This window comes from Maylandia zebra, linkage group LG11 (assembly GCF_041146795.1).
Source record: "Maylandia zebra isolate NMK-2024a linkage group LG11, Mzebra_GT3a, whole genome shotgun sequence".
NCBI classification, from domain to species: domain Eukaryota; kingdom Metazoa; phylum Chordata; class Actinopteri; order Cichliformes; family Cichlidae; genus Maylandia; species Maylandia zebra.
Window position 1 is genome coordinate 18,672,381 of NC_135177.1, and position 21,430 is coordinate 18,693,810.

Sequence of the window (21,430 nt, forward strand, 5' to 3'; positions counted from 1 at the left end):
GCGCTTTACATATCCAGTCATCCACCCATACATTCACACACTAGTGATGGCAAGCTACATTCTAGCCACAGCCACCCTGGGGCGCACTGACAGAGGCGGGGCTGCCGGACACTGGCGCCACCGGGCCCTCTGACCATCACCAGTAGGCAATGGGTGAAGTGTCGTGCCCAAGGACACAACGACTGAGACTGTCCGAGCCGGGGCTCGAACCGGCAACCTTCCGATTACAAGGCGAACTCCCAACTCTTGAGCCACGATCGCCCCACGATAAACACTTTTAAAAAGCAGAGACAATATTTTATGGGTCACTCATTTTTATTAGACTGTTAATTAGCTTCACCAGTTTCAGTTTGTCAGATTGCTTGCAGTACAGTTACACAGGAAAACATTTTGCCAAATTTGATGATCTGTCTCATTATTTATGGATCATGTCTTTGGTTAAAACTCTTAATGAAAATGAAGACCAACATTACTATCAACACCCCTAAAATCCTGCAGTGTAATTGAAACCAGACAGACGGGATCGGCGTCTAACATTTAGCAATCTGTACACAATTGGATCAATTTGGCTCATCTTGTGCTTAGTGCCACCCCTTGTCAATTAGGCAGAGGCAATGTGTCTGTCTGTAGTTCACATTTACTTGTCAGTGTTTCTTGTCCAAGCTTCTAAAATTACACGTGAAAAGCATGACCCTTGATCCAAATGATTATTACATACAAATAAAAAATACAGAATCATTACATCCAAAACACAGCATTGTAAAAGGCAATAATGCAGCAATTAAAATTTCAATAACATTGTTTATAGTTCATTGGGAAGTAAGGGGGACAGACCAACAAAGAAGTCTAGAATTCGACAGAGGACAGAAGTACAAATGTGATTTGAGTAACTACAGTATACACCGTTCTAAGTCTGCTAAATGCTGGTAGGAAACCTTCAGTGGTTTGGGAAACACAGGCAAGCTTATTCTCATCTATGGTTTCAGTAGTATCATTACAAGATCAACTGACTTAAACTGCGAACGTACAATGTTTTCATTCACTAACGTAGCTGTACAAATTATACAGGAGCTATGACTTCTCTTTACCTGTCATAACACGACCGCAACCTGCAATGAACGCACCTAACAAGAAGGAACAGAAGACTGGATAGTCCAATAGTCAAAATCTCTCGCTTATTTCAAAACAAGCTTCACACAAAAACAAATCTAACGTTCGTTACAGTGAACAAAAGCCGCTTTTCTTTCTTGCTGTCTTTGTTTTTTGTTTTTACAGTAAATGTCACCCAGAAATAAACAAATAAACTCTAACCTGATTTTGGTACTGATTATCTGTACTATGTCGCACATAGTTAAAGACTGATGAATCAAAAGCAACATCCCACAACGTGACCTTTTTAACCTAGACGATCTGACACGATGTTGCTAAATGAAATCAAATCGATACACTAAGCACTTAACAATTAATCAGAAAAAAAGGGGGGGGGGGGGGGGGGGGGGGGGCAGTCCCTTTTCGTAGTACCTATATGGTGTACTATGTTGTTCATAAATATGACAAACTACCATGAATCATTTAGTGAAAAAGCTTCTTGATGATGATAGGAACTTTAGTACAGCGTCTATACTAGATTACTAATGCTCAAATGTTGTAGTGTTCAAAGGTGTTAAACAGTACGACTATCATGCCAGAGTGTGGTCAGTTTTTTGGGAGTTACTGCACACGCTGACACTTCACATTACTATAGCTGTGCCCTCTTTCCACTCACTGCTCTGTGCGGTACGATACGTCTAACTGTTAAGCCGCTCCGCTCTAATTCAAACCTGCCAAAAGATGTGACGATGAACAGGCTGCTACACAAGGTGATGAGAAAGGGCATCAGGCATGTAGTCTGTTGGAGGTGCTGAAGTTAACTACTCCTACTAAGGTTTTCTAAGGGAATGATGCAGTACCGAAAAGAAGATGGAGCCTCAACATCTACCTTAAATACATTCAGAAAGTAGTTGCTGTGTCGTTGTCTTGTGCTGGTTTTTACAACAGTCCGTTTTCAATCAGCCATGTTAGGAAAGTGTTTCTCCTTCTCATAACAGCACAATGTACTATTTTTATGTATTATTCCATTACATCAATGCAAATTAATCATAGAAATGTCTACATCTAGCAGTATGTACTTCTTACGTTATTTACAGTGTCCATTTTGAACTGTGACATTTCCGACTTTTCAAAAGCAATGACAGGAACAACACAAATAAATACTGCAGCATCATACACCAAGTTGTCATGCTTTCATCAAAATAACGGACTTCTGATTATTCTGTTTTACAGTTCTTTAGATAGCAGAACAAATAAAACAAACTCATTCACTGACTAAATAAGCTAAATTAAATATTTGGTGTTTTTTTTGTTGTTTTTTAAAAAAAAAAAATTTTCTTTTGTACCACCAGCACATAGCTCTGTATCGATTAGTGTGGCCTATTTCTGTGTTTCAAATCAAAGCCTGATGTCTCACACATTCAAAGTTAACACCTCGCCATTCTTGCCTAATGTAGTCGTACTTTGCACTGTGCGATGAAACAGTAGCTCATGGAGGTAAGTTTGAGAATACGCTGGATATTTTTTTGTTTTTATCACTAACTCTTACTTAAATCGGGATTTATGCCATGTTTAAACTCAGCTGTCACTCACACTCATCTACACAGATACATCACATCTAACTGTGGTACAATCTGAACAGAGACACTACTACTGAAAATAAATACTATAAAGCATTATGCACCGTTCAAATTCAGCTTCTCACGAGGAGCAGTAGGTCAAGTCATGCCACTGGGAGGAGGTGAATGGTTTTAGGATTATGAAATGTTGTGACACTGCTAATGCAAAGAAACATCCTCAGACTCTAAGCCGAAGGAGTATTATAGGTGATGAATCGGATGATTGGTTGTTGTCGGGTCATTTACAATGGGTTTGGGATGTAACCCCGTACTTATTCAGTTACTTTACATTTGCGACATATCATAAATCCAACATAGGGAGTGTAGCTGGGACATCACTGTTGGGAAGAGTCGAGGGACACAACGTGTGGTCAGGCATGACTTGCTGGCTGCCCCGATGCTTCAGTTCATCTGTTCAAAGAATTTGTAGGTGGGGTTTTCGTAGCCATGGTTTTGCATTTTGTTGAGCTGTCGTTCTTCTGGCGTGAGCATCGGGTCAACCTGCTGAGAGACACACAAGACCCTGAGTCATAACTGTCACGGTCTGGCTGGGGCAGACCGTATGTGTTGCAGAGGAGGACTCAAACGCAGACCAAAACGTGGTGTGGATTAACAAAACAAGCCGTTTATTGAGGTTAGCAACGAGGGTACAAAATAATAGGGCATCGGTGAAAACTAAACAATAACCTAAACTGGGTGAACTAATAACAAAACATGAAAAACCTTAACCATAGTGAACTGACATGGGTACCTGGAGATGAGACATGGATGAGCAGACGACCTGACAATGGCATGAAGAAAACAAAAGGCTTAAATACAGACATGAGGTGATCAGGGGAAGTGGCGACACATGGGGGAAAACAGCTGACAAACATAAACCTAATGACAGGACCAGGAGAGGAAAGCTAAATACAATAAACAAAGAACACATGACATTGTCAGAATAAAACAGGAAATACTAAAACATGACAACACAACTTAACAGACCTAATATGTGATGAATAAATACAAAACCCCAAAACATAGAAAACCCAGGAACAATAACTGCCTAAACTAAAGGCAGATAGGAAATAACACAAACTAAATCACATAACAAAATGAGACAAATACAAACATGAACTCAGAGCGCTGGGTCAGAGACCCAGCCTGTGACAATAACACACTAAAGACAAAGTCAGAAGCAATGATCACACCATGACCTGAGATATAACTAAACTGTGGGCTAGATGTGACAGAATGAGAGGATGAGGTCCACTATAATTTAATGTTTTTATGATGGATTCAACACAGTTTTTATACTTGGAAACTCACAAGAGCTATTTGGATAATACTGATGATACAGCACGGTCTTTAAGAAAAGTTGGTAAACCTGGGATGCTTTGAACAGCATGATTTTATGATAACATGATAGATGGCATCTTAGATTGCAGTTACAGTCAGTAAAAAAAAAAAGTTTGGAAACTTTTCACATTGTTTGCAGCTTAAATTTGCAAATGAATCAGCAATGCTGAGGTTACATGCTTTAGAAACATTGAATACACAGGCAAGAAGGACAGGAAGACATTTAGTGACGCACTGTATGACAGGAAGGATACTGTTTGAGGTCTAGCCCAGATTCTGAACTTTGAAAAACATTTCAAAACTTGATAATAATCATTATATGGATCTTAAAGTAACAGTACTGTTATTGATCTTAGTGCGAGCTCAATAGAAAGACTTGTTGTACGTGTAGCTGGAGCTAGCTGCCCATCACCAGTTAGAAGAGGGGTGTCAAACTCAAATACACAGTGGGCCAAAATTCAAAACTGGAACAAGGTCGCGGGCTAACATTAATATTTATTGGAAAAAAAATCTTCCTCCAGATTTAAGAATGAATCTCTTCTTATGGACTCAAACACGTTTTGCTGAAAAACTGAATATGGAACAAGCAAAGCTTAATACTAAACAATATATATATTAACAATAATGGATTGGATTTATATAGCGCTTTTCATGGCACCCAAAGCGCTTTACAATGCCACTATTCATCCACTCTCACATTCACACACTGGTGGAGGCAAGCTACAGTTGTAGCCACAGCTGCCCTTGGGCAGACTGACAGAAGCGAGGCTGCCATATCGCGCCATCGGCCCCTCTGGCCAACACCAGTAGGCAGTAGATGAAGTGTCTTGCCCAAGGACACAACGACCAGGACAGAGAGCCCGGGGATCGAAACGGCGACCTTCCGGTTACAGATGCGCTTCCCAACCCCCTGAGCCACGGTATATTAGCTGTATAATACCAGTAAGCCAGCTCTAATAATAATTTGGTATGGCTTCGCGTTTGGTCCGCAGGCCAGAGTTTGACACCTATGAGTTAGAATCTCTAATTCTCAGTGTGCTTAATCTATGCAGTGTTGTTACATTGTTCAATGTGCTGAATATACATTTTATGTTAACAAGAACCTTTTAATATGAATAATAATAGCAACCGCTTGCATATTTTAGCACACAGGAAGTTACCATACTTTACATTTTGGCAAGAATAATGCTTCCCTGAAATGTTTGGATTGACATCCATGCTTCCAGTGAGTTGCTATGATCTTCACAGCTAAATATCAGAATGTAAAATTTAAAAAGAGTCTTTAAAAAGAGTTTAAACACCTTTAATATGTAGAAGTAAAGTGTTTTAAGGTCAAGTATGAATTGCATGTTCATAGGAACTTCACTTAAATGAATGGTCTAGCTGGGGTCGTACCTCAACAATGCCATGGCTGATAGTGCCGTATGGCTTCCTGCGCACGAGCAGCAGGCTTATTACCATCACCATGGCGATAGCCACAGCTACGACCAGCAGGCCCACCATGGCACCACGGTTGAATGTCTCCAAAGCATCAGGCTGCTGTAGAAAGACAGAAATATGTGCCAATAAACACAAGACACACATCAAGGCAAGAAATTGGTTTTCTGGCTTAAAGGAAATTATAATGCATATACTCTTACCAGTTCATCTCTAGCGATCTCATTAGGTCTGATCGCCTGCTTGAGCTCTGCAGAGGTGTTGATCTAAGAGCAGCAAGGGTAAGCAAAATTTTGGGTCACAGAAAACAGAACCTTTACACACACATAAGTCTATCAAAGATATGAAAAGCCTTTTAGACTGGCTACAATCTTACCTTTACCTCATATTCATAAGTAGGCCCTCTCTCAGATGTAGTGTAATCATATTCATCATCTGCAGACAAAAGTGCAGCAACATGTTTAGCTATGAGAAGTGTAACTCAAAACATACTACAATTCATACAAAAGAGGAAAATTCAGTATTAAAACAATAGGAAACCCTATCTTACCGTTCTTGCTGTTAGGCTGCAGCTCTATGGAGAAAATCAGGGGGGAAAAAAGCATCATTAACGAGAGCAACCTGGATGTCAAATTTTGCTTAAGTGCATATGATTAACAGGGACTGTGTACCAATGCGAGGGGGATAGGGCCTGTTCTGGAAGGCTCTCTCCTCTTCTTCTTCATCATCCTTCTCCTCCTCGCTGTCAGCAGGCAGAAGCTCCTCAGTCGTGCGGGTCTCAGAGAAGGAGGTGGTCATCAGCTCACTGATGTCACCTCGCTCTGCTCTGACCAGCTCCTCTGTGAATGAGACGCAAAGTCATCAACACAGATTTTAAAAGCATTAAAACAACAACAACAACAACAACACAGAACAGAAGCCATAGATGCGAAAATCTCTGTCAGGGCAGTATAACTTACGAATGTCACTGTGCAGTTCCTCAGCCAGTGTAGGATCCTTGTAAAGCAGGGCAAGACTCTGGTTCATTCTCTCCTCAATCACATGAAGGTGTGTGTACACCTGCAGGAAATACAAATTGATTCTGCTCATGCTTCTGACCAAAAGAGCTTAAAATGTGAGTTACAAAGGGGCGATATTAGCCTAAAATATTACATTTGTAATCCAAATTATTACTGATATCGTCCCTGTTTTTGTGTATTTTAGCAGGTTACTGTATAGCCTCCAAAATATTAATATGCTACTGGTATGCTTTAGTGTATTTTCTCTTTATTAGGATATGTTTCTGATCCCCTAGCACCCTACAGCAAAAATATGAGTCTTAGCTTTAACCAAATACACCCACTGTTAACAGTGTGCAATAACATAATTATTACCTGTTCATTTTTAAATGTTATTACTGAATTAAAATGAAAAGTGCTGCCAGATTGTAAATATTTTGGTGTCACATAAGACTGGCTTTGCTTTTAGTTGAATGAAAAGAGGATTTGTAGCTGCCTCACATCGTTGAGTTCTCTGTTTTCTGTGTGTTTCAGGGTCAGCAGACAAGAGACTCACGTGTGCAGAGCACAGGTGTGTGCTCACCTCATCCAAATACCTCACACGCTCTCACACACACACCTGGAATTTCATCTGCTCAGCCTTCTGGGGGTCAACCGCCACAATATGCTGGTAATGTCTCAATGTGTGTCTGCGGTCCTTCTGCTCTGCAGCCATGTAGCGCTTCAGCGCCTGCAGCACACGCTCTGGCTGGAAGACACAGTTCAGCAGCAGATAAGAGTGAGAAGTAAAATACCAGAAAATGAGACAAAGGCTCTTCTAATTTGCTGCCGGGTATAAATATAGACAGATCGACAAGATATCTGCAATTGTTTATCTCTGTCTTCTCTCCTCCTCTGTACTCCAGGGTAGTTTTACCTGAGGGGGATCAGACTGTACAGCTGTCAAATAGTTCTCCAGGGCCAGGCGGCGGTTGTTGTTGAGAATGGCCTCAACCCGGGCAAGATGAGTCTCCACAAGTCTCTGTCTCTCTCCAGCAACTTGCTCCTCCAGCGTCTGCAGCACAGACTGGAAATGCTGGTAGAGAAAAGACCATAATTATTCATTTTATCTGGGATACTGCAACTGTAAGTCAGTAAAGCGGGTTTGATAAATGCCTGCTTACCTCATTCAGGTCCTGTCTCTCTGACCTTGGCAGATTTTTTGACTGGTTGTCTGCCTCTGCCCATTCCTTCATGATCTGAGGGATTCAAACACACAGAATGTGTCCAGAGTGTGTGATGGAGACAGTCTTCTCATGAAACTCGGAGAACAAAAGACACCATCTTTTGTCACTTCAAAACTGATAGGACTTGTAGATACAGCTATCGTATTTGCTAACTAGGTTTTCTTTTTGGGGTTTAGGCATCAGTTCAACAACATGGTCTGACTGCATTTATAACAAAGAAAACACTGCAGTGGTGCTATGCAATACCACAAAGAAAACCCAAATAAAAAAAAAAACAATCTTGAAGTTGTGTGACAGCTTTCTTGTCATCATGACCAAAGATGCCGGTCAAATATCCGAAGAATATCCGATTAAAGAAGAAAATAACTTCAGTTATTTTCTTCTTTAATCTTTGTTTTGTGAAGAAATGTAAGAAAACAACTTGAAAATCTTGTTGTCACAGGATCGTCAGAGTAACATCTTCTAATTTTGTCATTCACACATTTTGTCATTTCCACATCGCACGATAAAATCTTAAACCCAGCCCTAATGGACATTTTTTTGGAAGCTATTTAAGTAATGTCTTTCAGTATCAGCTCCCCTGTATGGAGGTTGAACATGGACAGGCCTACTGTACTGTCATTTTCAGAATAAGATTAGAAGACAAGAGCAACGGATGAGCAAATCTCATTCCAGATTAATGAATCACCTGTCAAAAGTGTGACCTGCCAGCCAAGATGCCATTAGCCTGCTCTTAGCCCTGTGAAATTTACCTCATTGATGCGCTTCATTCTGCGTTCCTCCAGGTCTGTTTTGGCACGAAGGAAGTTGGCATGCTCAGTGTCGTCTACTGGCTTCTCAAAATAAACATCGACACCATCTGTGGGCCTAGCTGTAGTCACTAGATGGGAAAGACAGGAAACAGGTTGTTACTGTCACGTAGGCTGCAAGAGCCAAAGCGAAATTATCTTGCAATTAAAAAGGACAGTACAGGTCACAGAGCAACACCATCAAGAAAGAAGCAATGTTTAAAAAACTTGGAGTAGATATGTTTGAGTTCAAGCTATTTCATAATTTGTTAGTGCTAACATTTTTTTTTAAGCTTGGAGGCCCAGATTGAGTATTTGACCTCAGCTTGGTTGGACTGGAAGTTACACCACGTCTTTTAATGAAATTAATATATATTCAGTATATCTAACACAAGGTTAGGATTAATACTTCTAGTGGTAACAAGTAATACTAAGCCACTGGATTTAACTTCATTTTTTTCTCATGTTTTTTTATAGCTTCCTTTACTTGAAATGAGCAGAAAGTAAAAGAAAAAACTGTAAAAAAAAAAAAAAAGTGTAAATATACAGTCACAGAGTTTAAACAGTTTAATCCCTAACCACATAATTATGCTAGTTTGTTGTACCTGACAAGTTTTTTTCTTATTTAAAACCTATTTGTCAAATTTAATTAATTTGATTTAAATACAATAAAATAATAATTACAATTCATTTACATTTTTTAAAATTATATATTTTCTTTATGTGCTGTAATTTATTTCTTTTAATTTTTTAAATCTTGTATAAAACCTGCCTTTGCAGTTTACATTTTAACGTTTCCTGCAGTTGTTTACTCCCAGAGACCACAGTTTGTAGTACTCATAGTCCAGTATAAGATAAACATACTGATGGGGTGAAGGTTAAAAATATTTTGAGTAAAAATAAACCACTGACAACACCATAACATCACCCAACACAAATATGACTAAAAATGATCAACCAGTTTTGGTTTTTCATTGTTTACTGTGTTTCCCACACATAATGAGTACTATCAATATTTACTGCTCTGAAATTTAGAGTGAAGTGGTCAATTGCTCCATTTATTGCACGCCCCATAGTGAACCCTGCTGAGGTCTTGCTGTGCTATGCACCAGACTGATGTGACACACACACACACACACACACACACACACACACACACACACACACACACACACACACACACACACACAGACATACACTCATTTCATGAACTGAGCTGAGCTACAGAAAAGTAGAGCATGAAACCGACATGTGTGCATGTCTGTGGTGTAGATTTCCTACATCCAAGCATGAGGCGCACTGGTGAGTCCGTATGTGTCTGGAAATGGCAGAGAACCTAGTTGACATTTTTGGTAACAACAGTTACTAAACCATGAGCGGGGCATGATTTTTTTCTCTCTCTCTCAGCAATAGAAAGATGAACAGAAACAGTGAGGCAGACTTACAGCTGTCTCCCTTCATCAGAGGAGAAGAGGTGGTGGGTTTTTGGCTTTTCTCATAGTAGAAGGTGTCCAAGTAGTCCGATGTTTGGTAGGGACCCGAGTCGATAGGGTATTCATACTCTGTATCCTTCGTGGCCATTTCCTCTTCTTCCTCCTCTCCTTCTGCCTCATCCTCATCAACTTCTTCCTCCTCCTCTTCCTCCTGCTCCTCGTCCTCGTCTTCGTCTTCTACCACTTCATTATCTTCAAATTCCAAATCATCATCAAGATCTATTTCAGGAAAGGGGTTCGGAGTGGGTGCTGTCACTTTGGTTCTGTGTGGAAAAATGGGTGACTATAAATATTTCACACAAACCACAGCCTCAACCTACAACATGTCTGCATGGTCAAGCTGAATCATCTTACACAGAGCTGAGTTTTCCACTCGTCTGGAATGCAAGTGTCTTAGGACCAGCAGGGACGTCTCTTTCTTCTGCCTCTCCTTTATCACCAGAACTTCCGCGCCCCGGGCAGCACACGTATTCAACACCCCGGTAATGGTCCCCGCATGGCAACAGCAACCCGTAGCTGTGGAGCTCCAGATTGTCTGAAGTGCACTCCTAACACAGTCAAATTTCGAGTGTATTCAGAAGCAAATACATAGTGTCACAGTGTTTCAACACAGTGTCAAAAATACGTCGTTCATGACAGAAATGAAGGAGTGTGGCACCTCTCTCTGCCAGAAAATCGTCTCTAGTGGGAGTTCTGACGAAGTATGACATCAAGAACAATACACCACAAAGACCACTAATAGCCAGCTAGCTCTGACTGTAATACAGTCAGAGCTAGCTGGCTGTATTAGTGTTTTTAATTGTGTGCCGGCTGAATGATTACAGAATGTGTCAGTCACATAAAGATTTCTCATCTTCTTTAAAATGATTGACCTCTCATGTCTTCATTGTGCAATTTTTAAATTGGTCTACAGTAGTCTGTTCCACACCTCCTTAGCAATGTTGTGCCAGTACACGAAACTCTCGCAGACATCCATCTGCTCCTTGTGGAGAAAACGGCATCGGTCGGGCACGAGCATGGCCTCGCTTACGTACTCGCCCTCTGCAGCAGGAGAGAAAAAAAGGTATGTCAAGCAGTAGGACTATGATAACAGTTGAGATTCTTATTTGAATAGATTTATCAATACATATCAAACACGGACAGGCTATAGCAGACACTAAATGCAAGCGTGTACACAAAGTTTAGGGACTCCACCTAATAAAAAAAATGTTTTTTTAAAAACCCCCAAAACATAATGTATGTAAGTATGAGCAGTTACTCATACTTATGTACGCCATCACTATTGATGAGAGCATGGTTTTGGTCTACGATCAAGAGACGAAACAACAGTTTTCAGTTGAAAAGTCTCTAAGTTTCTAAGCCCAAAGGTGGTGCATTATGTCAAAAGCTCAAAAGCCCAATCAGGACCATCATCTCACACCATTTTTTTTCATGGTGGGGTGTACAAATCTACAGAACAAGGAGTTGCGTGTGGTGGTCCAGAGGTGCAAGAGTAGATGACCACAAGGCTGTGATCAGCTATATTTAAATCAGGTATTTTCTTTTCTTTTGTATCAAGTCCGATGAACCTTATCATGATGCCTTGTGTGCGTGAACACCAGATGTGCGTTGCATAGATTACACAGATCAGAGGAAGGACAGTGAATTGGAAGTCTTAAATGAAGACCGGTGCACCAGTAACAACCGAAAGAGCATAAATGTATAATGAGCGACCACGTTAGACAGATAAAATGCAGTTACAGTAGCAAATCAAGAACACAGAAAAAATGTACTTTGCTTAAAATGAATGTAAAATATTTATTTCAGAGATCATAAATGCAGAATATTAACAGCCTTTCTTAATAAACCGAGCAGAAATGAACAGTTTACACAGTCTACACCCCTGTTTCCTTTTAATCTCTTACTGTTATCATTACTCTTCATTTAAGCTCATGCATGAGGAAAAACCCATATGAAAGGCACTGCTGTAGATATCAAACAAGCTATAGCAGGTTTCACAGTAAGATGCATGAACATGTAAGTTTTTAATTAATCCAGACTGACTTACTGTTCATTACATTTCATTTAGTCACTCATCCATCGTTAGCCTATTTGGCCACCTAGTGGCCAATAGCATGCTTAACCTGTTTATCTGCAAGTCTTTTCTGCCCCTCAGTCCAGTTTTTAAGTGCTGCCTAACTACACTTCTAATAGTAATGCATTTACAAACGTGAAGTGATGGGAGACATGAAAATGCTGGTATTTGAACTATAAATTAAACATGCTGTGTTTATCTTGTTGTCTTGTGTATTAGTTACATATGTGTGGACACATTCACTTATTATTATTTTTTTTTACCCAGAATAAAACAAAACAAAACTAATCAGGATCACAGCCTTCACAGTTTAATTTAGACAATTAGCTTTTAAATTGCACATTAAAAGCTAATTAGAAAAAAAACCCAACACAACCAAACATGAAGCACAATCATCATAGGAATATGTGAAATATACTCTATTGTTTAAAAAATACATCAATTGGTTATTTTTGTTATTGTGTTAGAGTGATTTGTGTTGTTCTTACCCAGGCAGCGGTAGGGCAGGACTATGAACGGGTGTGTCTGGCAGTGCCCCCAACCTTTCTTACACCAGGCAGGGATGGTGACTGGTCTTTTGGACTCCTCTATATGGGATATTGAGAGCCCTGGGTACATCTGAGTGTATAGGTACATGCAGAGATAACGGAGACACAGAAACAAATAGGTAGATGGGCAAAACAGAGGGAATTAAGACAAAAGGAAGAGCAGATAGGGGTAAAATTGGTAAATTTGGGGCAGAGCAGAAGCAGCAGGATCAGGGAAGAAGAGGAGGGAGAGCAGTATCAGTGGGGAGAAGACTAACAAGGGAGAGCCATGCTCTATCTCTATATATATATATATATATATATATATATATATATATATATATATATATATATATATATATATATATATATATATATATATATATATATATATATATATATATATATATATATATATATATATATATATATTTATTAACTTCATGGAGCCGTGTAGGGGCATTAGTCTAAAGCCACATTAGATATAATAATTTCAATGGCCATTCTTGTCTTTTAATATTTCTAATTTGACACTGGACTATTTCCATTTTCAATTTAGGCCAATGATTTGAAGCACAAGCACATAATGAGATTTAATAAGCGAAAGAAATATGGCTGTAGCCTGCAGTCTGAATACACACTAAAATGCTTTCCTCACAAATATCAAGGAAAACGAGGGCTTTGTGTAAAAGCCATTTCAAATGCATAATATGTCAGCTAATCGGATTACTGTCCATTCAAGCTCATGGCTGCTGCTGTCTGTAGCTGCTGCATCTGCTTTGGCCTCCAGATGGTGCCTGGCTGCCTTTTCTATCATAATGTCAGCCTAAGGAGTGTGTGGAGAGCATGTGTACCACTAATAACTTTACAGCAGATGCTAAAGAGTACGCATACAGTAGCAGGTAACAAGAGGACAGAAAGGTAGATGGTTGGCCAGGTGAAATATTGTAATATTCCAACAGACCGCCATCACTCCACTATATATTTGTGAATATATAGGTTTGATAGGACATGTGTTAGACAAATCAAATTAGAGAAAAAGAATGTGAAATTTTACTTGACTCCCTTTGTTTTATACAGTTTGTTTTTTATTTATTTATTCATTTTTGCTGAGATCATGAAATAGTATTCCTAAACCAGCAATTTCATAATGCTGCTGTTCTAGTCTGGTCTTCATCAGAGCTGTTTAGTTTCCATTCGCTGAATTTCAATCCCCCTGCAAAGTTTTGCTTCCTACCTCCTGACAGTAGGACTGGATTTTGCTGGGCTCTTTGAAGCAGCTCTGGCGGCCCTGAGGATCCGGTTCCCACTGGCCAGTCTGTGTGTTCATGTGCAGGAGCTGACGGCCACAGAACATGGCAATCTGCGGCTCGGCCACCTGGGGGACTGGCCTGTTCACCTCAGCCATGGCCAAAGCCTAGAAAGCAAAAGGGGAGGGGCGGGGGCAAGACAGATGAGGAGTTAATATAAACACAGAAGCTGAGAATATTCTGTCTGAAGCTGATCCATGGTGGAGAGACCACAGATAATTCCTAAATGCACTCTAGCACTCTCCGACATTATAGACCAAGAGTGTAAGCCTGAGTGCAAGACAGAGTGAGCGAGAGATCGAAAGAGAAAGGGGAAAATGTGGAGGAAGTGAGAAGAGACTAATGTAGAAGTCTGCACACCGCTCGCTTTACGAGAAAACCTAAAATTCAGAAAAGATAGAACCATAGAACCGTCACTCTTGAAATGCCCCAAAATAAATGAAGGAACAAATTAAATGCCCAACTGTGAGATGGTGGGCCAGTGCTCCCTGTCTGCTGACACCACTGACATCTGAGGAAACAAGGAAGGGCTGGTAGAAGAAGGTGGGGGGTCTGTTACAAAAAAACCCCCCCAAAAAAAACCCCCATACAAGAGCACGTAAAAGACTGCTTCCCCTCTCTCTTCTCCTTCCCCTCATCTGTGGCCTTCTAGGATGTTGCTATTGATTGTGGGATATGTTGCCTCTGCCTGTGGGGAGGGCCCATGGGACCCCAGTAGAGGAACAAACAGCAGCTAGGGCTGGGAGTCAGGTGTTAATACAAGCTCATTGACCGATGCACCACTTCACTACATTAACACACAGGACAGACACAGAGAGAGTCCAGGGAGGAATAAAGAAGAGGAGGGTTTAGGGAGAGAGGAAAAGGGTCTAAAAATGAACAAACACAGACTTCTTTTTAAGAAAACATAAGTGAAGGGAGCCTTAAAGTAAAAGTGAAGAAATACAGTGTATGCTTCATGTTCAGCTGGATCCCTGAATCATGTCTGCTGGAGAAAACGACACATTTACAGAACATATTCAAAGACTCCTGCAGGCCATGTAAAGTAAAAGGATGCAGGTTTCTTAGTAACAATTGAACATTCACAGAGACAACATGCAATGTTATTTATTGTCTAACCACGAAACTCCACAAAAAAGGGATCCCACACCCCAGAGTCTATATACAGCTCATATGCTTTCATCTGTGCTGACAGAGAGAGAGACAGGCCCACTGACGACAGACAAGATGAGCGACGCTGAGCCAATTAGAAGGAAGTTGCCCAAAGGGAAGAAATAGAGGAGAAAAAATATGGGAGAGTGACGCCTGATCAAAGGAAAGCCCTGCTTTGGCCAAATGGAGCTAAAGTGTTTGAAGTCCTAATTAAAATTCATACTGGGTAAAATAAATATATAAACCTCTCTGAGTAAATGTACAATAAATATAATAAGCCCTGAGCAGTCTGTGCATTATAATTATGCTGGGCAGGGTTTGTGTTTCTGCATGTCTTAGCAGATTTCTAACAAATTACGCATCTACTTTTCATTACCGCTCCCCATTTCCCAGAGCAGTTTTTTTTTTAAGATTTGTGAATGACTTTATAGACCTCTTTAGAAATTGATTTATGTTTATTCATTTACATTATATGAATATCTCTTAGAGAGATATGCCTGAGATGACACAATCAGCACAAGTATCTCTTTCTAAAATCTAAACTACTTCCAGGGTCATAGGCTGTTAACATAATGCTCATAAGTGGCAGTTGTGATTTAAAGTCTGTAATTTTCTATAGTCATTTCATAAAAGTACTTTCTCCCTGATTAGCTTTTTTTTTTTTCAATGCTGCAAAACTGACTCTCTGAAAGAATGACGTTCTAGCGTTTTTAGCTGTCAGCACTTGCTGACATATTCATTGGGATAATTTACCCATCAAACAAGTTTCGGGTACCTGCAAGTCACAACCAGTTAATAACGGTAGCGAAGATAAACAAATGGAAACAATGGCTGCTTAAAAGGCAGGGGTTCCAAATTTCGAAACGTCTTGATTTACACAACCCCAAAAGAGATGTGATGCTGTGGAAAACTGTCATTTAACGACTGTCTTAAACTGCACTGGAAACAGAGATGATTTTCTGGTGAAAGTCACTGCGTAACGCAAAGGATTGTGTCAAAACAAAAAACTCCAGAGCACAGTTTTTGTGCTGATATTAATGCAAGAGGTGGTTTGTTTAACTCTGCAGTTATTGAGCCAGCAGAGTATTGATGAGTTTGATGACCATATAGTGCATGTTGCTTGATGGCAACACAACAACACTAAACTAGTTGGCCTGCCGGAAGTCCAGAGCTGCTATAAACCAAAAGCTATGAAACAAATAATAAACTAAAGAAGGCCTTGAATTGTTTAGCATATTAAATTCAATGTCACACAAGAGAAAAGATATAACTCCTCTTAAAAGAAGAGATGATTGAACACAGGAGCTTTTTGGAATTTAAAATATGTGCAAAATTTAAAAAGAAAGGCAACACGATTCCACACAGTTTAAACACATGAGAACTGGTACTATCTGCATCCAAATATGGGTTTAAACCATCAACTAACAGCAACAGGGCTCTGTGTTTACATCTGATGGTCAGCTAGGACTAAGCATGAAAGTCATGAGTGGTTTGTCTCTGGGTGATTTACTCCCACATGTCAAAGACTTTCTTGTTAGGGTAACTGATTATTCTAAATTTGCTGTAATTGTGGATGGGAATGGTCTGTCCCACCAATGTATGAGCCCTGCGATGGACTGACAGCCTCTCTGGAGTCTATCAAAGCTCTCCCCTGATAGCAGCTTGGATAGGCTCCAACCCCCTGCAATTCTAGCTGGATAGTTGGTTATGTGAACAGAATTATATTCAGTAGTATAACATGTTTAGGTTAAAACTCTTTTATTGCAGCTCAACATTATTAAATATTATACCTGCTTAAAAACCAACTGTTGCTTGTTACTGACAGAGCTGAATTGGATCGTTTAATTGGTTAAGTGTACTGTAAGATAAGCAGAGGGGAAGACTGCTGAAGTTGCTGAAACAATCTGTCTAGAGGAGCTGCTGAGCTAATGTCTAAATAGATATATCTCTTTGAGTCAGGGAAGGTCAGTGCCACAACGAAAAAGAAAGAAAGAAAAAAAAAAACTTCCGGATATTTGAGAAGATAACCTGGCAGCTCCCTCTGGTCCAGCTCTCTCATTCTGTCTGCTCTCCACTACTGCACTTGCAGAAAATCAATGCTCAGCGACTGCAACTGTATCGCCACGTTCCCCCAATCAATAGCAGTCCATCAGGAGCCTGAGGCCCTGACCTCGAGCCTCACAAGTCTGCACTTCCAATCTCTAGTCAGATGCAGGACTAGATTAGACATTCCCTTATAACCAATACAACTGTACAATCTACAGTGTGTACACTTCTGGTCTGCTGCTCCACAAAGAAGCAGAAGCCTTAATTGTTGAAAGCGACAAGTAGAAGCATTCTTCTTCTCCACATTCTTTTCACCACTATAATCATCAACAACATCACATAAACATCAATCAGCGGCTGAAATCACATAAGCTACGAGGCCCATTTTACCCTGCTGCGTGAATACCACGTAATGTCTTTGTTTCACTGTTTTTGTGCCATTGTATTATTACAGCAATAACAGGAACTGTCATCAACATGCATCACATCTATTTATTCTTTCCAAAATGGTAAAAATGCTTTTAAGAAGCATTAGTTGGGGGGCATAAATATATTTTATGGTATTCCACTTTTTTTTTTTAAAGAAATGGAAATGGAAAATCACTTAATTCAATACTTAACAATCTCAGAAATACATTTGCCGAGGCTGTCTATGAATCTGATCGTGGCAGCTCTTATGTGTCATACCCCAGTTCAACACAGTCTTTAACTGCAGTGAATATTGCTGCTGAGTGTCCATATTTGGAAAACATGGGACGTTCATTTGCTTTATTTATGTGCTCATAATGCAACTTTATTGCTATGGCAGAAACGAATCCTGACATATATACTACCATGCAGCCATACTTGAGCGCACATGTTGTTCACTTGTTCACGCAAATAGCATTCTGACTCGAGACTAGAATGGGCAGTTCATAGAGAAACTGACTGCTGAAAGCTGATGTGGCTTGCTTGAACCTGTTGAAGCTTGCAGCAGCCTGTAGTTTCACCTGCCGAGTGTCAGGCGTCGCTGTGTGGATGTGAGGAAGAGAGGACCCAAACGCAACACCCACAGGTTGGTTAAGGCTGGTGTTTATTGTGATGAACGGATGAACACAACATGAGAAGTATAGCTGATTGACCGGAAAGACTGGTTGAATTACTGAACTGGAACACACATGCGGGATCGACGATGACAAGACAATGAACTGGAGGAAACTAAGGATTTAAATACACAGGCTAATGACCGGTCAGTACACAGCTGAACATAATCTGACTAATAAGACATAGGAGGTAGAACTAGACATGATGCGCACAGACAGAAAGCTGGCGTGGTGACACAGGAAACATTGACATGTGGAAAATAAACAAAACAAGAAGAAATTGAAAACACTGGGTCAAAGGCCCAGGAACCATGACACCAAGCATGTGAGATATGGAAGAAAGTTTATATTTGAGTGTGAGAACAGCTGCAGTGGCTGGCCATTTGATAGTGAAAGGTTTTCAATTTGTTTGGAACTTCATTGTGGGCCAAATTCAGTAAGCTGTAAAGTTTTAAAGGAAATTATTTTTATGCCATCAACATCCATCCATCAACCACATATTTATACTTGGCCTAATTATACTTAATATTTAAGAACAGAACTATGTTTCTAGTGTTTAATATGTAGTATTCTTACTATAGGGTCATCTGGTGGAAAAATTGAGTGAAATTCAGCAGCACTTGAAGCACTTTGAATTGATTTGACCTTACCAAAAAATGAAATTGGTAACTTAAGCAAGTGCAAAATCTGCCTTGTGAATTTCAGTTGCACAACACTTTCTTGACAGGTTCCGGGAAAAGATGCATGCTAACATTCATCCATTTTGTTAGCCACGTAATCCAGGGTCATGGGCATACCAACGCACACGCAACAGAGCTTCTGCTGAGAGCACTGTTCTCTAGATTAAAGAGGCTTTGATGATCACGTGACTCTTCTTCTGCTGACATGTTCGGGCTAAACGTTAAACATGTCCAGAACTCACACATACCCATTGTCAAAGTTGTGAGTAGAGTTCACCACTAAGCACTGCTGTGTTTCTGTAGAAGCTTACAGAGCTGGTAGACTTCAGCCATGTCTTAGTATTAAAAGGCATTATTTTTAAAAATTCAAATGAGCTTTAAAGAGTTTTTAACTGTAATTTAACTGAAGTAGGTAAGTAATGTTTTCAAATATTCAAACACTAAGTGTTTTCATCAAAATGCTGTACTCACTGGCTATATCACTTAAATAGACAATGTGAAGGATCAGGCTTTCATTCAGTTAAAAATAGCTTTTGCTACAATTAATTAATCACACTCTTGTGCTTTGATTAAGCATTTCCATCAATGTTTTATGCCTACAAATTATAGCTATAATTCCCAACATGCAGTACAAGATTTTTTAGTGCGTTCCTGGTATGTTATTCCCCTTTTAAAGCCAATTAGACTTCAGAGTGCTACCCCTGTTGTATTGTGACCATGAACACTCTGAACGCAGCGATCCAGCTGGCTTCCCAATAATGCATCACAATCTGTCAACAGTGACACTTCTCCAGTAACAGACAGGTTGCAGAGCCGCCCGCCATGTCTCGGGGAGAAAATGCCGTGGTGTACTGAAGCATCTCCGTACAGTACAGTCTGCAAGCATGCGGGGGAGAGTGAGGGGTTCACAAGTTGTCGAGGAAGTGCTGTTCAAACATCCTGAGCTCCACATATCATGTCCTTGTGCTGATGAGGCTGAACAGGCCGACAGCCCAGAAACCTGACAGCTCCCCACTGCAGGGGATGCTGCATTATTAATAACAACCTGGTGATATAAAGCCAGGAAACGTCGATTGGCTTTCTGCCTTTTCCCCGTATTCTTTGCCTATGTTAGCTCTCTTGGTATTTTATTATTATTCCTCTGCTCTCCTTCTCCATATGCACTGCATACTGACTGTGCCACTTTGTAATCACGGGTGTACCTCCACAGCAAAAAAAAGCATCACAAGAAAAACTAAAAGCTCCCAGAGAGACGAGTGCACATCCACTTGGACCAGACGCAGTGGAAAATTTTGCTCGGATATAATAATGTGTGATTACACTTTAGCAGATGCCTTTCCAGTAGAGGAAATTATGTTATGAGCACAAAATAACAGATATGATCTGGTGTATGCTGAACATAAACATAAACTGAGTTGTCTGTCGGGGGCGAGTTTGGGCAGTGTATTTACATGTTCCACCAGCATCTCCCATCCTTCTCTAATTAAATTTTCAGCACCTGTTCCACCCTTATGTTGCAGGATGACTTCATCCTCTGTAATGATGCAATTCCCTGGCCTTTGCAGGCAAGCCAGAGCAGAAGAGACAGAGGGGAGAAGCCCACCCATCATTTATCACTTTCTACAAGCCGCTGTTAGACTGTAGTTTGAAGAACCAACCCAACTGGTCGTAGTAATTCGAATGCTGAAGAGCTGGGAAGAACTTTGCTTTGATATCAAAACTCACTTTTACATTTATTACTGCTTTCATGTCACCATGTTTTGTGTGACTGTAGTTTATTTATTCAATAACTCCTCTCAGTTATTAGAGGTACACAATGTGCATGTACATGTGTGGTTATCATGCGTTGTTGTGTATGTGTAAATCAACTCTCTCTGGGATATACTGAGAGTTTAGTTAACTACTGATAATTAACTACAGACATCAGAGCCCTGAGGAGCTCGTCCTTACTAATTCTCTTCTACTATGCTGCAATCTCTATTATAGTATCTTGTGACGACACCTTGATAATGACATCAGTGGGATATTGGTCAATCTATTTAAACGTCACAAATGACAAAATGTAAATAATAAAAAGAAACATGTATCACTTAATAAAGAAATGTAAGCGCTAAATATGTGCCATAAAAATGATTTAACAGGTAGTTAGTAAATGATTATGGACCTATATTAGCAGTTCTGGCATCATCTTAGCTTTTGTAAAAGTTCCAGGCAGCAAAACTTGCACAATACATATTTGCTGTCAATACAACTTTAAGTCATTGAAGATTTGATTATGTCAGGATACATAAAAGGTACCAAACTTTAGGCAAACTATGTGAAAAGCCTGATTAGCTAGGATCGCTCTTGATTAGTGTAACACCATCCAACAACCAATAACTCGTGTGGAGGACTCGCCCACACCCCGTGTGAATAAGCCTTACATGAGTAACCCATACATTTATGAAATACACACACACACACGCACAGGCCCTCGTCTTTGTGCTTTTCTGCAGCACAGATGGCTTAATAGTGGGTGTCTTCCTGCTTCTGAGCCCCTCCTTCACTCACTCTTTCTCCATTTTCCTT

The 21,430-nt window shown here is 40.1% G+C and overlaps 1 protein-coding gene across 3 annotated transcripts in view; it reads right to left on the minus strand.

Moving 5' to 3' along the window:
- Positions 1–296: 296 nt before the first annotated feature.
- Positions 297–21,430, minus strand: part of aplp1 (amyloid beta (A4) precursor-like protein 1) — a 35,042-nt gene continuing 13,908 nt past the window's right edge. The window contains exons 2-17 of one of the 3 annotated variants that reach the window (XM_004541556.6): positions 13,830–14,009; positions 12,554–12,683; positions 10,920–11,032; positions 10,346–10,539; positions 9,944–10,254; positions 8,463–8,590; positions 7,648–7,722; positions 7,401–7,559; positions 7,104–7,232; positions 6,446–6,545; positions 6,158–6,325; positions 6,037–6,060; positions 5,869–5,921; positions 5,690–5,752; positions 5,445–5,588; positions 297–3,212 (exon numbers count right to left, since the gene is read on the minus strand). In XM_004541556.6, the coding sequence (XP_004541613.1) occupies positions 3,111–3,212; positions 5,445–5,588; positions 5,690–5,752; positions 5,869–5,921; positions 6,037–6,060; positions 6,158–6,325; positions 6,446–6,545; positions 7,104–7,232; positions 7,401–7,559; positions 7,648–7,722; positions 8,463–8,590; positions 9,944–10,254; positions 10,346–10,539; positions 10,920–11,032; positions 12,554–12,683; positions 13,830–14,009 (2,073 nt within the window). In that variant the 3' untranslated portion in view covers positions 297–3,110. Of the gene's footprint in view, positions 3,213–5,444; positions 5,589–5,689; positions 5,753–5,862; positions 5,922–6,036; positions 6,061–6,157; positions 6,326–6,445; positions 6,546–7,103; positions 7,233–7,400; positions 7,560–7,647; positions 7,723–8,462; positions 8,591–9,943; positions 10,255–10,345; positions 10,540–10,919; positions 11,033–12,553; positions 12,684–13,829; positions 14,010–21,430 lie in introns of all 3 variants that reach the window. The other 2 variants (XM_012925357.5, XM_004541554.6) reach the window with 2 other exon arrangements.